Source organism: Festucalex cinctus, chromosome 1, assembly GCF_051991245.1.
Source record: "Festucalex cinctus isolate MCC-2025b chromosome 1, RoL_Fcin_1.0, whole genome shotgun sequence".
NCBI lineage: Eukaryota > Metazoa > Chordata > Actinopteri > Syngnathiformes > Syngnathidae > Festucalex > Festucalex cinctus.
This window is the reverse complement of record NC_135411.1, coordinates 25,401,646-25,418,623: the sequence shown is the minus strand read 5'-3', so window position 1 is coordinate 25,418,623 and position 16,978 is coordinate 25,401,646. Positions and strand designations below refer to the sequence as shown.

At 37.8% G+C, this 16,978-nt stretch overlaps 2 protein-coding genes across 3 annotated transcripts in view; both read left to right on the top strand.

Moving 5' to 3' along the window:
• Window positions 1-6,815, top strand: part of cadm3 (cell adhesion molecule 3) — a 145,938-nt gene extending 139,123 nt beyond the window's left edge. For both annotated transcript variants that reach the window (XM_077525601.1, XM_077525593.1), the window contains one exon: window positions 1,420-6,815. In XM_077525601.1, the coding sequence (XP_077381727.1) occupies window positions 1,420-1,538 (119 nt within the window). In that variant the 3' untranslated portion in view covers window positions 1,539-6,815. The remainder of the gene's footprint in view (window positions 1-1,419) is intronic.
• Window positions 6,816-8,946: 2,131 nt separating this feature from the next.
• Window positions 8,947-16,978, top strand: part of kirrel1b (kirre like nephrin family adhesion molecule 1b) — a 92,293-nt gene continuing 84,261 nt past the window's right edge. The window contains exon 1 of the mRNA XM_077525533.1: window positions 8,947-9,251. Within this exon, the coding sequence (XP_077381659.1) occupies window positions 9,203-9,251 (49 nt within the window). The 5' untranslated portion in view covers window positions 8,947-9,202. The remainder of the gene's footprint in view (window positions 9,252-16,978) is intronic.

The following is a 16,978-nucleotide window of genomic DNA, read 5'->3' as shown; positions in this document are numbered from 1 at the left end:
ATTTATTTGTAATGTGGCAGTTGGGTTATTATAGTTATGGAATTTTTCATTTTAGTTTTGAGTTTGTTTGTTTGTTTGTTTTTTTTGTTTTTTTTGTTTGTTTTTTTAGTTAGTTTTGATTTTTTTTTTCCGGGTGGTTGTTAGTTTTTTTTTTTGTTTGTTTGTTTGTTTGTTTTTTTTGTTTTTTTTTTTAGTTTTAGTTCTTTAATAAATGCTTAGTTTTAGTTTAGTTAGTTTCAGTATTAGTTTTAGTTTTTTTATGTGTATTACTTGTGCGCAATATTTAAAAAACACCAAGGGTGTGACGTCATTATTCCGGTTTATATCAAAATAAATCTACTAAAAATCACATTTAATGCTCATGCATTAAATTAATTACCAAAGACTAAAACAAAGGACATTTTTGCTATTATTATAGTTAGTTTTATTTTAGTTAGTTTTGTAAACACAAAATGTAGTTTCAGTTAGTTTTCTTTTTTTAAAAAGCATCTTCGTTTTTATTTTATTTTGTTAACAAAATAGTTTTTTGAAATCTAGTTTTTTTGTTAGTTTTAGTAAAAAATAACCTAAAATAAAATAACCTTTAATCGCACCTGTGTTTTTCGACACCTTCCCTTCTTACTTTGACCAACTCCAAACATTTTTGTTTTTATTTTATTTGAACTGAGTCAAATGCCATTTTTAGCATATGTTGCGGGCCACTAAAAAAAATGGACGGCGGGCCGCAAATGGCCCCCGGGCCGTAGTTTGGACACCAATGAACTAGTGGCTCACACTAACGTCAGCATTTCCCATCCTCTGATTGGTTGGTCAGAGAAAAACGGTTCAATTTGAAAAATTAGTCCGTTGTATTAATACATTTAATAATTGCCATCTCTGATGAATATAATGACTGTTATTCTTTGTCACTTTGCCACAATTACATGCTGTTATATTTTGGTTAGGGCGACACAATTATGGCCAAAATGATCAGCACGGTTATTTTCATCAATATTCACTATCGTTAATTGCAATTATTCATCATGTTAGGGAACATGTCTGCATTTTGACTTTTACTGCACTACTTTTTAGCAAACAGTTTCCAGTGCAAAAATGACTCTTTAGAATGAATAGATTCTCATTTTGGAAAACATTCAAATTTCAAAATGACCAAGGGCTAAATTAATAACTATTATCTTGCCTGCCCTGAATCCAAAACGAGTCCCGAGTATGAATGTTGATCCCTTTGGAGGCACGAGCACCTCATTATGAAGCTTCTCATCTCCATTTTCTTGCTCTCGATGGGCTTGCTTGATATGTTAGGCAGCTTAACGAAGCCTTAACCATGTTTTGTCCCCCTGGTGGTTGGCGGACTCCTGCATGACATTAAAATGTGATGAATTGAGGAGCCTTAATTTTTGTCTACAACCCTTTCCATAGGAACGTATTTGACCCACGAGGCCAAAGGCTCGGACGACGCCCCCGACGCCGACACGGCCATCATCAACGCCGAGGGCGGAAACTCCGGAGCCGAGGACAAGAAAGAGTACTTTATCTAAGGAGGAAGAGGAGAAGGAAGGAGGAGTGAAAGAAGGAGGAAAGAACAATCTTCCGTTTTGTTTTCACCACACTTGGTTGAGAAAAGGGCGAAGTTGGGGTTGAGGACTTTGCATCGCTACAGGGACGTGAGAATTGCACTGGCACGCACACACACGATGACTTACTAACACGGTATTGTTACGTTTCGATCCGGGCGTCCCCTTTTCTAACCAGCTCCGAAATTGTAACTCACATTCCTTCCCAAGTCCTTTGCCACATTAACCCCGCACACACCCCAACAACATCCTCACCACACCTCACCTCAAAAAAATGGTACGAGCCAACGTGACCCCATCCCAGCCGAGGACCCTCCACCTACACTACACACATGTATACGTATAAATATATATATATATAAATATATATATATATATATATATATATATATATATATATATATATATATATATATATAAGCGTTCTTTTTACTGGACGGAACCGGTGTCGGGTGTGTGCGCCTGTAAATAGAAAAAGGGGGGAAAAAAAGAAGGAAAAAAAACAACACTCCTCGCTCATGTATCTCACTTCCTCAAATACTCTTATTGCCTGTTTTTATTACATGCGTGCAGAGTATCTGAAAAAGGAAAAAATACAACATAAATGTAATAATATTAATAAGTACCAACAATGGCGTTGCATTGTAAACTAACTTCAACTGCAAATATTTGTATTGGTTTTCTTCTTGTTGCATTGTTTTTGTTTTGTTTTTGTTTTATGGGGTGTTAGGGCCTCACTGAAAGGAAAAAAAATAATAATTATCCTATGACAATAAAGTTAGATATTTTTAGGTACAAGTAACAATTTAGCAAAGAAAAAGTAATACATAATTTAAACACATTTCTCTCAAAAAGTGGCTTTTTTTTCAGAAAAATTATAGAATACAAGATAAAATGAATTTCGAAAACAAATAATACACAAGAAAGATAAATATGTTGTGAGATAAAATGTACTATTCGTTAAAAAAAAATTCTTAATTTTTTTTATTTTTTTTTATTTTCAGGAAACAAAAGTGTTTTGTTTTGTTTTTCTTGGAAAAAATGCAATTTAGGCAATAAACTTAAATAAAACACAACTTTATTATCCTTATATCCTTTTTATTTTTATTTTTTAGTGAGGCCCTCATACTTTTAATTAATTATTTTTTTGGGATGTGTGAGAGTTGCGTATTTTTTTTTGTTTTTATTTTTATTTTTTGGTCAAGTGTTTACAGTCTTCACTTTACCCAAATAAACCAAACTGTAGCTGAAATTCACCCATTAATCCACTTGCAATAAAACAAAGTGTGTCCAAACTTTGGTTATTAGCTTTTCACGTGCACAAGGATGCACAATAGAAATAAACAGAAAGATTACAAAATCATCCTCAGAGTCAAAAAACATAGCTGACATCCTTGGTCACACACAAGTACATATGATACACTGTAATACAATATTTCCTTCAACACTTTGTACAAATGTAATAAACAGAACAACTAGAAATAATCCACAAAGTAGAAAAAATATTCAGGTGGAATATGCATGTCAAATGTAGACACGTCATATGAATATGCAAATGCTTTTCTCACCAGTTATTCATGATGCCTGACACTTTGCACATTAGATATAAATAGTGACCAGAAATAATCCATTGAGAAAATAAACAAGTCCATGGCACACTTGACCAATAATCCAGCCGTAGAAATAATCCACAAACTAAAAAAATAAAATAAAAATTGCTTGTGCATTATAGACACATCATATGGTTATTATGAATCCTTCTCTTGCCATTTATTCCTGATAATTGCCACCTTGCACAATAAAAAAACAACCACAAGCACTCAAAATAATCCACAGAGTAAAGAGGAAAAAAATCCACAATAGGTTCGTCACACACACATCATTATGTAATTAATGCAAAGGTGGCTTTAATCAGTTATTCATGATTACTGCCAATATACAAAATAAAAATAAACAGAAACGCCTGATATAATCCACATAGTAAAAAAAAAAAAAAAAGAAGAAGTTGCTTTGACATGTGGGTGCAATATAGACACATCAATGTGATGGTTTCGGTTGCCAGCTCTTCCCGATAACCTCCACCTACCATAATAGAAATAACCAGAACCACTCGAAATAATCCACAGATGGAAAAAAAAAAAAAAGTCCATGTCAAGTTTGTCACGCACGTCATCATATAATTCATGTGAAAATGGCTCTAACCAATTATTAATGATAACTGCCAATGTGCAAAATAAAAATAAACAGAAGCACCCAAAGTAATCATACAGTCAAAAATAAAGTTGCCCTGACATAGTGTGTGTACAAAATAGACACATCAATGTGATGGATTCTGTTGCCAGTTATTCCTGATAACTGCCACATTGCACAGTAGAGATAACCAGAAACACTCAAACTAATTCACAGAGTAAAGAAACAAGTCCATGACACACTTGTCACACAAACATTACTCATGATAACCACAACCGTGCACAATAGAAACAAACAGAATCACGAGAAATAATCTAAATAGTAAAAAAAAAAAAAATCCATGACATTTTTTGGACATATCATTATTAATTACTGCAACCACTCCTCTTGCTAGTTATTCGTGTTAACCACTAACCAGCCATCTTGCACTACTCGAAATAATCCACATTCATAAATCTCAGGACGGTCCACGGATGGACTGGACTTTTTGGGCACCCCTGTTTTGGGCTCATTGGTCCATCCCAGCGAAGGATTCCTGTAAATGTGTAACCGTTGGCTGGGGCCCACGTGCGGAAAAGGGAAGCTAATCTGGCTAAGAGGCTGCGGGCGGCATGCCAACGCTGCGCTCGCGCCCGCCGGCCACAAAGTCATTCTACAACTTCAATGTCCTCGTCTTCGTCTTCTGGCCGCTGCGCTCGTCCATTTCTTTTCATTCTTTAATCAATCAGCCCCGGCTGCGTCCTGATCCACCTTCCCCCACATACCCTCACCTTCCATATACGTGATTGATGTGCCCCTTTCCTGGCAGGATGCCCCCCCCCCCCCTCCCCCACCACTTTATAGACACCAGTGTGCATGATTGTACGCTTTCGTACAGGTGTGCTTGGAATGGAGGAGTTTGGTGTTGAAAGAACATGTGCACACATTTCCATCACGTTGTAGAAAGTCTTCCCGGAGAGTGAAGCTGGTACCCCTGCAAACGCTAGTGTCCCAATACTTTTGTCCAAGATCCATATTTTGACTTCCTGCATGTGTCCCAATACTTTTGTCCAAAATCTACATTTTCACCGTCACCGTCACTTTTCTCTTCCAGTGGGTGTTCCAATACTTTTGTCCACATCTTCTTCATGTCACATAGGTGTCCCAAAACTTTTGACCAATACAGTTAAGTTTTTTTGTGTGTGAAATGTTCAGGGATTCTTGTTCGTTTTCCAGTCAGCCCCTTACCTACATTGTCATGAATCCCTTTCATGCTGCCTATAAAAGCTGGCTTATTTTTGTTTGTTTGTTTGCTTTTTGCCGTGTGAAAGGTATCAACATGGGCTGCTAATTCCCAGCTTCAAAGGTGGTATCAGAGGCGCGAGAAGATGACTGTGTGAAATGAAATTCTGCAGGGATGTTGATGGCAATGCTGCCTCCCTGTGTTCCGTGTGAAAGACCCTGCCTGTTAAAGCAGGCTGTTTTTTTGTTTTTTATTTTTAAACTGTGCATTTGCTGTTTTCTGTATGAAAGGTACCGACACATACCAGTAATTTTCTATCTGTAGGAAGTATCACATAGTGTCTGTGTGAATCCTGGCTAAAATGAATGCCGTGTCTCCATGTATAATCACACAGTTTCCCTGGAATTTCACATTTTCACACAAAACCCAGCAAAGCTCTCCATGCTCGACGTCTCCTGTTTGAAAGTTACCACAAGCGTTAAGATAGGGACTGTGTGGAAGGAAATATAAGTGGGTAAAATGGATGGTATCTCTGTGTCAAAGCGCAGGCAATTGACAAGAAATTTCATACTAACACAAGCCCAGCAAATATCCCTGTTTGCTGTTTTCTGTTTGAAAAGTACCAACACAACAATTGCTGATTTCCCCACTTGAAATGTACAAAATGGATGCTGCGTCTCTGTGTCAAAGTGCGGACATTTGGTTTGAACTAACCCAGCAAAGATCCTGATGTTTGCTGTGGTTTGTATAAAATTTTCCAACATAACACTGCAAATTTCCCAACTGCCTGTTGATGCTGTTTTTTTAAATATCCCACGTATGCTGGTTTGTGTCACAAAAACAGACCTCTAATTTCCCATCGAAGCTATCTTTTTTTTTCACCATTTCACTGTTTTCTGTGTGAAAGGTATGAACAGGGACTGCTAATTTTCCAACTGCATGTCAAAGCCGATTTTTTTTTTAAACAATTTTGTGGCTTCACTGGGTTCTATATAAACCCCCCTGCCATCTTTCATTTTTGTTTCAGTCTCGCCTGCTTTTTTCTCATGGAAACTCGTGCGTGAAAGGAGCTAGCAACGGCAAAGTAGCCTAGCTAGTGCACTAATGTATGCTAAACTAACAACTACAACAAAAAGGCAAAAGTCAGGCGATTTGTAGCAATTTTAGCGGAACTCACTTGATTTCCTTTTTTTTTTTTTTTGTCCACCGTTGCTGGCATCTGCAGACCAGAGGGGGGCGCTGTCGTCCCATGCCCAAGTTGAAACGCCAAGAAGAAGAATTACCTGCGTCGTGCTACCAAAAAAAAAAAAAAAAAAGTGTTTTGTATAAAAAACATTTAAAAAAAAATCAACAAAAACCCAGCGGACCTATATTTGCCTGTAATCGGTTGTCCTGTCTTTCGTCTTAGCTAATGTGCTAGCATGTAGCTTGCATGAGAACCAGTGGGGTGGTGTGTAGTTTAGTGCGTGCGGGACAAAATGTCCGCCGTCCTCTTGTCTGCAGACGCGGTTCCGAAATAAGTCTTTTTGTTGATGTTTGTGTTAAATTATGTCATCCATCTATGTTGTTTTGTTTGAGTTTTTAGATGTTTAGATGCTCCAAAAGTTGTACTGTAGATTATTTTATTTTTTTGTAAATAGTATTTCATATCACGACATGTACGTTGATTGGACGAATGATGATGATGTCACCAAGCAGCATGCTGTGGTTGGCTCCTATGTTCAAATTGTACTTATTACAATTTTGTTTTCTTTACTTTTTTTGTTTGTTTGTTAAAATTACAGTTTTTGGTTGTTGACTTCAATAAAGATGCAATTGGGTTAATTTCAGTTTTCTTTGTCTGATGTTTTTTTGTGCTTGTTTAGCCCAAAATAAATATGCCAACAAATGGCACTACCAGTTTTAAGGTTCTTCACTTCTGTAATGTCAATATGTCAATTTGCGTGCTTTTTTGTGTGTGTGTATTTTACTTTTTAAAGGAGAAAACTAAAGCGCAATAACTTGTAAATATGCCACAAAAATGGTACCAACACAATTGTAAGGTTATTTTTTGAAATATCTCAACAGAATTTACAAAGTGACTTTTTGTGCTTGACTAAAACAAAAATAAATGTGCTAAAACACCACAAAAACATTTTTTTAAGTTCTACTCCCACACTTAATATCTGTGCCTTTTTTGTACTTATTTTACAAAAATGACTCTACAATAGCTTTAACGTGGAATATCCATTCAATGTGCCATCTTGTAGGTATTTTACTAAAACATAATGCACTAGAAGTCACTTAAAATCACATAACTTTTACATTTGCCACAAAAATACATGAAGACCGGCGTTTATTTTCTGTGTGCCTTTGGGACTTTTATTTTTATTTTTTTATTTTTATTTTTTAATTAAAAAAAAAAGTGGCACAAGGGGCAACGAGCAAACTTGGAACCGTGCCACACAATGGTATATAGTGTAGTTCACAAAATGGCCAACAGAGGGAAGTACATTCCAATGGAAATATCAACGTGCTCTGTTGACAATCATTTTATTCATAAAAATCTAACAAAGGTTTGCATTCCTCTTTTTGTTACATTTATAATCATGCTGGAACACGTGACACATATTAGTTTGTCAACGGTCAGGTGCTAAAAAGCAGTTTTGTTTTGTTTTTCATAATAATTATCACTGTACATACATTGTGGTTGTATTGTAGCTACTACTATCCATCGATTTTCGTGACCGCTTATTCCTCACAAGGGTCGCGGTAGCTACTACTAATTCATAAATAATGACTAATCCTAATAATAGTAATAATATTTGAATGATATAGTTTATTTAAATAAATATATTTTATTTTAATCATATATGCAGATAATTTAATGTTAGTATCTTCAAAAAAAAAATACAGGTGTCCATAAATTCTGGATACATGGTAAAAAAATAAAATAAATAAAAATACCCACATATTTCATAAAACAATCTATTCAATTGTAATGTTGATAAATAATATTTTCAGCATGACTTTCATCATTTTCAATGCATAATTCGATCTGCTTTGCAAAATTCAGGTGAACTTTACTCAGTGGAGTGGGTCGAAGGTTAAATTCTTCTTCAATTTTGTGATAAGACCATTCTTCTCGTCCGCTTAAGAGTACCAAATCGAATTTGTCTTCTTTAGGCAGAGCCTTCTTCATTATGGGGAGGGAAAAAATAATAATAATAAAATAGCGAAATCCCCTATGTGCCCGGACCTTATGGACACACTGTAGTTGGACTGAATCAACAGTATGTTGGCTGTTTTACCAATTATCCGGTTACAATAAAAATTATGACATATGTGATATCATATCCGTCATTTTATATATCATTTAACATATTTGTAATCGCTCAATATTTGTATCATTATTATATATTTTTATTATTTTAATTGTCTTTGTATTATTTTTATTTTTGTTTTAGTCTGCCTATTTTTTTTGTTTATATATTTTTCAATCATTTTCATTTCTATTTTGCTGTATTGTACTTTTTTTTTTTAATTTATAATTACTTTTTGTTTTTTCATGTTGTTTTGTCTCTATATTTACTGTTGTATTTATTTTCATTTTTGTGTCTATTTTTAAATCTTTGAGATTTTTTTACGTCTATTTTTTTCCCATTTATTATTTTTGCATGCTTTTCGTTTTGTAATTGTACTTCTTTTCTATGAATGTATTTATGAATGTATTTATAATCACCATCAATTAATTAATAACTGTGGAGAACGTGTTCGGAAAATGGATGGCTGTCCGTCTCCGAAGTGCAGTTTTGCTAACGGCCACCCGAGGGAGCCCTTCTCGTTCTTGCTGTCTAAAACTGAGCTTTGCAAAAGCCGGGGGTGTGAAGGGGGGGTTTGATGAGGATGATGATGAGGATGTGGGGGGGGATGATGATGGCGCGAGGTGGGAGGGAGCCTGCTTGGGGGGGTACAGGGAGAGCGAGAGCAAGCTCATGCGCCGCTCAAACGCCAGCAGAGCGCTGCGAGGAACAGACGAGCTTGAACGCAACATTTCAAACTGAACGCGAATGATCAAGAGGAGGATTTCTCTTCTGTTGTTTTGAATTTTAAATATTAATACAAGTTAATAAGTCTCGCTTGGCCTCTCTGATGAGTGGAATCCGGTGGGACTTGACGGAGGCGCGCGCGGCGGCGGCAGGGGGCGACGACGTGCACGCGCGCGGCTGAAAGCATCATGAAGCAGCCTTTGTGGATCCTAACTTTGCTCGTCACTTTGCCGCCAGGTGAGCACGCGCGCTCGCAGTCACCCATAAAGTTACATTACCATCCGCTGCTTTTGCTTCTTTTGTTTTATTGAACACCTACTCAGTTTGACGGCGAAAGAAGCGCGATGACGTGACGTCATACTGTCAATATTTTCATCCATGATGGCCACATGTCAGCTATGAAGTAGTTTGGATGTTAGTTGGGGTGCGCCCACGTTGCTTTCAAGTGTCCTTTTGCGTGACTGGAGAGATGATAGCGACACAACAGTTTGGTTTGGCACATTGGAGCCATGGTGGAAACTCGTGTGGGTGTGAATGGAGACATGACATGATGGTTTTCGGCTGAATCGAGCTCTATGTCGTGACCTTTACCATGAATGGAATGGTGATAGTTGCAATTTTTTGCATTGTGGACCAATAATAAAAATATGCATGTATGTGAATGGAGAGATGATAGCGAGATGGCAGTTTTGTTGCCAGAACTTAAGTTAAAAACTGTGTTTTGGGTAATAGCCAGATGAATTGCACTGGTTGCAATAAAACATCACACATGTTTTTCAGCGTTTGTATGTGTGAGTGCGTGTGTACCTGCCTCGCCACCTGGGTCCGCACCACCACCGCGGCCCCCGGGTGCCGTCGTGGTGGTCCGCAGACGCTGATGTGCGCCGACAGCTTGGGGATGGCGTTGTCGTCTTCACACGATGAGGCCTGAACTAGGAAGCGTTGCATTGCTGGGTTTTGTGACAGTCTCAGACCCCTTTCACACTAGATAGACGGACGGACGGATGGACACGGATGGACGGATGGACGGACTGACGAACCGACGGATTGACGGACCGACGAAGGGACGGACTGACTGATGGACCGACGGACCGACGGACTGACGGACCGAAACCCTGGACCATACGTATTTACGTCCGCAAACATAGCATTGTATCTTCTTCTGCGCATGCGGATCACTTTGGGGACACATAACGTTCACACAGCAGACAAACTTGTAAATCCATTAATGTTGTGTGCGTAAAAGGTAACGACACAGGATGAGTCGATACATTAAATTGCCGGATTCAGAGGTAGAGTCAGAGACGTCGCAGTAGCGTCTTTATGACTGTCTTTAGAAGTTTGTACTTTTCTGCCTTTTTTGTCATTGCAAGACTTACAGTGCACGGAATGGTTGACAAAGTCAATCCGTTGATTTTGAATCTGTAGCAGTAGTTTCTAGTTCCGCAATTTGAGGACTGCAAACACCTAAGGCACAAATTTCCTGCCCCGTTAGGTCAAATGCAATCAAACCTGTCCAAGTGAGTCAATATCTGCCAATTTCACTTTTAAGATTGAAGTCCACCCATGAATTTGACGGCTACAGAGGTAGCGTCACATTTCTAACCCATTTCTAGACCACTGTCCCTGAAAGTTGGAATTGTCCCATCTGTATTGTGTTATTCCATATTAACAGACCCAACATTGGATGGAATTGGCTGCAAAGTCCCCACTTCAGTTTTCCGTCTTTGGCGGTAGGATCAGATCCACGCTGGGCAAGACTTAAATCAGCCTGTCAGAACTGTCATTTTCCTTTTCAGTGTCACTGTTATAAAAGATGAAATGGGAAACCAATCTGGTACTTTTACTCATTTGGAGGTAAAGTAATATCTGAGCCGTAACATAGGCGGAAAACCACCTGTGTGGACTGTCAGGGTATTCCGCTATGCCTGATAAGCTAAGATCCGAGACTCAATTCTCCTTCTTCCACCCTCAGAGCAATTTTTCCGTCTTTTTCAGAGGTGGACTTAAGCCATAAAAAGCAAGAAACACCCCGCATTTATTTTATTTATTCATTTGTTTTATAAAGAGTATCAAAAGTGGCTGTGAAGTACGATGTCAACAAAGAGGGCAAGAGAAAGAGTTCTCTCTCTCTCTCTCTCTCTCTCTCTCAAGTATTTCTCCCAGTGCTCGCCTGGCCCGTCTGAATGGACCGCCCACGTGAAAATCCATTGAAGCGCATCTTGACAAATAACAACCAGCAGTACATGTTCAATCAATCGCTTCTTTCTACAAAAGATCATAATCACACGCTTTTCTTTTTGTGTGAGAGAGACAGAGAGAATGAGAGAATGTGTGTTTGTGTATGCGTGTGTGCAATTTAATTAATTATACACATCGTAGTATGTTGTAACATTAAATTTCAAGGTACGTACGTATCGGTGCAGTATTATGATTTATTGGTATGGTACAGTATTGCTAGGAGGATTGGCGAAAAATATCACTAATTGTATCATCAAGAGGTATGATACTAAGGGGGGGACTCAATCTTGTGATATACACACACTATATTATATGTATGTTGGACAAGCTAATGATATCCTCCTGACTACAAGGAAAAAAAATATATATATCATCCAATCATGATTCCCCAATCTTTGTGAAGTAACTGGAATACTGCAAAAGAAATTTTTGGGAAAAAAAAGTTTTTATTTTTTAGCTATGATGTGTCCACTACAGAGGACATTTTGGAAAAAAAAAGTTTTTATTTTTTAGCTATGATGTGTCCACTACAGAGGACATTTTGTAAAACTTAAATGCTAGGCTCAAATACAGTTAAAATATTTCAAACAATACTTTAATGTGTTCTTAAGAGTCTTATAGAAAACATGCTAACAACATTTAAAGCCTAAATCTGTTCAATAAAAAGTGTTATACACTTACTTTTCCTCTTCCCGAAAAAGTGCTTGCACTGAGGGAAGCCATTTTCTTTTATGATGCAATCAAAGGTAGCAAAGCCCCACCCCTACACATTTGGTATCATTGGAAACCTCTGAATGTCCTCTATAGAGCACAAATTCAATCATATGCACTGGGTGGGAGATATTCAGGTTTAAAAATGTCCACTACAGAGGACAAATTTGAATTGCTGGTAGGCAGGCGGATACAAAGTTACAATATATTGTGATCATTGTATGTACAGTATCAAGACTTGAAGTGGATCAAAGTATCACTAATGTTATTGACATGTGGTGACCCACGAGGGAAATGTTCACCATAAGATTTTAAAGGGGAAGTAACCCCCTCCCATAAAAAAAACTCTTGACATTAATATGTTGTACGCAGCCCCACTAGTCTAAATACGTTATTCTAGTTAATGTTGTGTTAATAGAATGAGTTAAACAGCAAAATCCAGCAGTTTTTATCAATATCAGAAGGCGGCCATTTTGCCAATTGCTGTCGAGTGAAAATGACATCACAGTTGCTCAGGTCTCAGGTAACAACCGATCATAGCTCAGCTTCCAATAGCAGGTGAGCTGTGATTGGTATAGTTGACTAAGCCCTGCGCAACTGTGATGTCATCTTCGGTCGACAGCAAGTGGCAAAATGGCCGATCCCTGAGATGGATAAAAACGGCTGGATTCTGCTTCATAACTCATATTCCACAAATGTAATATTAATCAGAATGTCATGTTTATACTCGTGAGGTCACATCTAAAATTCTTGTCAAGAAATGTTTAACAGTTGACTTCCCCAGGGTTGAACGAGATTAGCTTGCTGCATAAACAAGTCTGTTTTGTGTATCTGCATCTCCGCAGTCAACAAACAGTATCAAATGGTAAAGATTTGTGATACATCGTATTGTTGCTGTACTCAGGATGTGGCAAAATACCACCATTGTGATACATCGTCGTACTGACAAGTTTCAAGGATGGCATCATACTATTGTGGGAAAAAAATAATGCTTATCATGATGTATGTTGTTATTAAATATCAAGACACAGTGTAGCAGTAGTTTAAGGACACCACAAAATATCAATGTTGTGATAGACAGTATCAGATTGTCAAGTTTTAAGGACAGCATTGCACTAATAAAAATATCAACATCGTGATGTACGATATCAATACTAGAAGTGGACAAAATATTGATGTCTCATTAAGTTTCAAATCACGGCGGTAATATCGCCATTGTCATATATCGTATCAGAAGGGGAGATAACGGTGTCACCCGTGCAATCTCACTCCTGATATGCGCGAATCGAAACACAAGCTGGCAGCGGCGTGGGTGGCGACCAATCCCGCTTTTCATCCTATCTAATCATCATCATCATCCATCGCCGTTTACAAGGGAGAAAAGCGAGAAAGCGGGATATTTCCACCAAAAAGAAGAAGGCGCTTGCTTGTGCGAGAATGAAAGCGTTTGCTTGCAGCAGCCAGTTCAATTACAGATAAGAGAAACGCGCTGGGGGAGCGACCGCAAGGTGCTAAAATGTTCAATTGCGTCCGGGACGATAGCGCGACTGGAGGCCAGACTGAGATTAGCCGGCACTGATTCAATATTAACAACGTTGCCGCTTTAAACGTCCCCTCGGTGGAACGTGTTGAAATGTGATGATATGCTCATTTAGATGACGTTTAATTAAAATGGTCAAGTGTAATGTGACGTGTCCGCAGATAAAAGTTCTGCTTTTAAAAAGTTGAAATAGAACTTTTGACGCCTGAGCCCCAAAAGATCAAAGCAAGAACGATTGGCTTTTAAGTCAAAATTACACGAGACACTTGTTTGGATAATGTATAGCAATTGTAAAGAACTTCATACGTTTATAAAAGACCACTGGGGTAGCATGAAAGAATGTCCAGTATCCATATTAGGGATGTCACGATAAGGGCAATATCGTGATATCGTGATATTAAAACCGTCACAATATCGTCGTCGTCATGTTCACAATATTTAAAAGGAACACATCTGTTAAAAAAAAGTCAGTTGATTTCCATTTGTGCAGTTCTAGCAACTTCTAGTGGCTAGTGTATTAGTGCAATTTAATTTTCATTAGGGATGTTTTGGCCTTCTATGTTTAAAATCTATGCTAATTGTCAGATGAAGGGGAACCTAATTTGCTTGTGAAGCGATCAATGTGTGCTTGCATTACCAAGTAAGTGCCTCAATATTGTTATTAGAGATTGTAGGTGGTTTATATGCATTGCTGTTATGTACAAAAGCACAATATTGTGCTTTTTTTTTAGTATGAGCTCTCTATTTTACAATATTGTGATCTTCTATTAAATATTGCCAACGGCCCCACAATATCGTAATAATTATCGTATCGTGACCTTCGTATCGTGATAATATCGTATTGGGATGTTTGGATATCGTTACATGCCTAATCCATATTTTACCTTATTGCCATTAGCAATAGTTTATCGCTGGCGTCACTAGATCTTGTTCTTTCTTTTTATTAATGTATATTTACTTTTTAAAATGATTTTTATTGTACATTCTACAGGCTGTCCGTATAGTCTGGAAACAGTTGAAAATATATGACCATCGTTGCAAAATATCGTGTTAGTTTGCCATCAATTGTTTAATGTTACCCATGGTGATTTATTTTTTTCTTTTGGACACAAGGTAAGTTATGGTGGCCCAAAAGGGACTAAAGAGCTGTGAAAGCACACACATTTTTTTTTTCTCCCCCTCTGTGAGAGTGACATTTACATTACGCCGGTGTGTAAATAAAGTTTAGCGCAATGCGACCAACAAATGACGCAAGGCTAACATCTGGTGGCTCTTAAGGGATCACCAGCACATACCAGGTAGCTTAGTGATCTTTGTGTGTGCGATAGAGGAAGTGGGAGGATGTTGAGTTAGGGCGGGTTGGGGAGGGGAGTGGGGGGAAAAAAAAAAAAGATAATTTCTTCGCTCTTCTTTTAAATAAGTGTGTTTCTATAGCAACCGGCCGCTGGAGGAGGAGAGAGGGGAAAGTGGGGGTGTACCAGCGGGAGAGAGAGTGAGACGGCGTTACCGTGGCAACAGAGGACGAGGGCGAATAAAGAAAGTTTGAAGGGAAGGGAAAAATACGAGGGTGTTAAAAAAAAAAAAAAGGACTTACGGAAGAAGTAGCGCAGTTAAAATTAATTAAACGGGCGAGAGTTAATTGAAAATGTAATGAGTTAGTCGGAACATGCGACTGTCAAGACGCTCGCGATGGACGTTGGCCGTTAAGTCATCAAAGAAGCCATTAATCCCTTAAGAGTCCGTCTAATGAGCATAAGTGAGACCTATGAGGTGCATTTTGATTGGACGCGGCAAGATTTTTAATAGATTTTTCCTCCCAGCTTATTCACAGTATTTTTTCTCGATACCCCACTTATTTGTTTTGTTTTGTTTTTTCACAAAGAAAAATCCTTTCTAATAAAACGACATCCATACAGAATCTATGTATTCCCTTTCCCATGTAAATAGATGCATCCATTGTCGTCTTGTGCTAATTAGCATATAGATAAATAAATATCGCAACCCACGATTTGAGTTGAAATTGTCAGTTCAAGGTTTTGTGGTAGTTCCACAAAACAGGTAGTACTAATTAAAGTATGAACAAACAAATATGGTGAGTCAAAATTGTTATATTTTCACTTTTTGTTATTTAATTTTAAGTTTAATTTACTATAAGAATTGTTAAATGGAAAATTTGTCAGATCTACCTAGTATAACAGTTACACAAAACAGGAAGTAGCCTAGAATACGGACAAACAAAAAGTCTAACACAAATTAGCTTATGGTGAGTCACAATTTTAAATGTCTTTTTTTGTGTGTCATTTTTCGTACGCCTTTGTGATATATGTCAAGTTTGTTTCACTCTGGACAGTTCCAAGCTTAGGTCACTATTACCTCACAAGTCAAAATGGCGGTCTTGCTCCGGGAAAGGAAGCTCTCTGCTCATTGAAAAGCATTGGACTTTGGATTGTTGTAATTTGATTGATGAGGATTATTTGGATTTCAAAATGTGATGAAATGCCATTTGACTACTATGACAATCTGCTTGGTTTGTATGTTAGTCACAGACAAAAGCAATACAATATGCCGTTTGTTTTCACCATGTAAAGGAAGCGTTGCATTCCATTGCATTGTGGAAACATCAGAAATGCCCGGATGGTGGGAATTCTTCATAGGAAATATTTGATGTAGAATTATTAAGCCACCAAACAGGCAATGCTATTTCCACAAAACAGGATGTAGCCTAGCATTTGGACAAACAAAAACAGGTAGTAGCAGCTTAGCACTAATTAGCTCATGGGCAAAAAAATATGGTGATTCACAATTTTAAATTATACATTTTGTTATTTCACATTATTTTTAATGGTAGATCATGCTAGGATTGTTTTGCATTCTTAAGGAAATATTTGACATAGATCCACCAAACATGATATCCAGAAAACAGGAAGCAGCTTAGCATGAAGACAAAAAAAAATTTAAAAAAAATGCTAATTTCAATTCAATTGACAAATGGTATGAATGATCCTGACGCAATGTAAGTAGCTTGCTAGCACACAAACAGGCCCCCCCCCCCCCCCCCCAAAAAAAAAAAAAACATTTTGTAAACGAGTCAACCTTGGTGATGTTGTGCTATTAGGTGAGTGTAACATTTTATGCATTATGCTGCCTTTTTCTTCTGGCTTCCGATTCGATAAAACAGCTGTGTTATTCTGGCCTTGTTTCTTCTTTCTTTTTTTCTTTTTTTTTTATTCTCAGCTCAATTCCTCACATGACCTCCATCTTCAAGTGAGCAATGAGTGGTGGTGGTGGGGGGTTACAGTGTGAGGGGGTGGTCCACAGCCAGAAGGGGATTGATTGGGAGTTTCACAGTTCAGACAACCTCAACCTCCTCACAGGGTTCCTCACTTTTCCGGATCCCTGAATGCTCTCAAATAAGACGAAGAAAACAAGAATGCAAACACTTCTGTCGAGTTAGGCTATAGTTCATGCAACA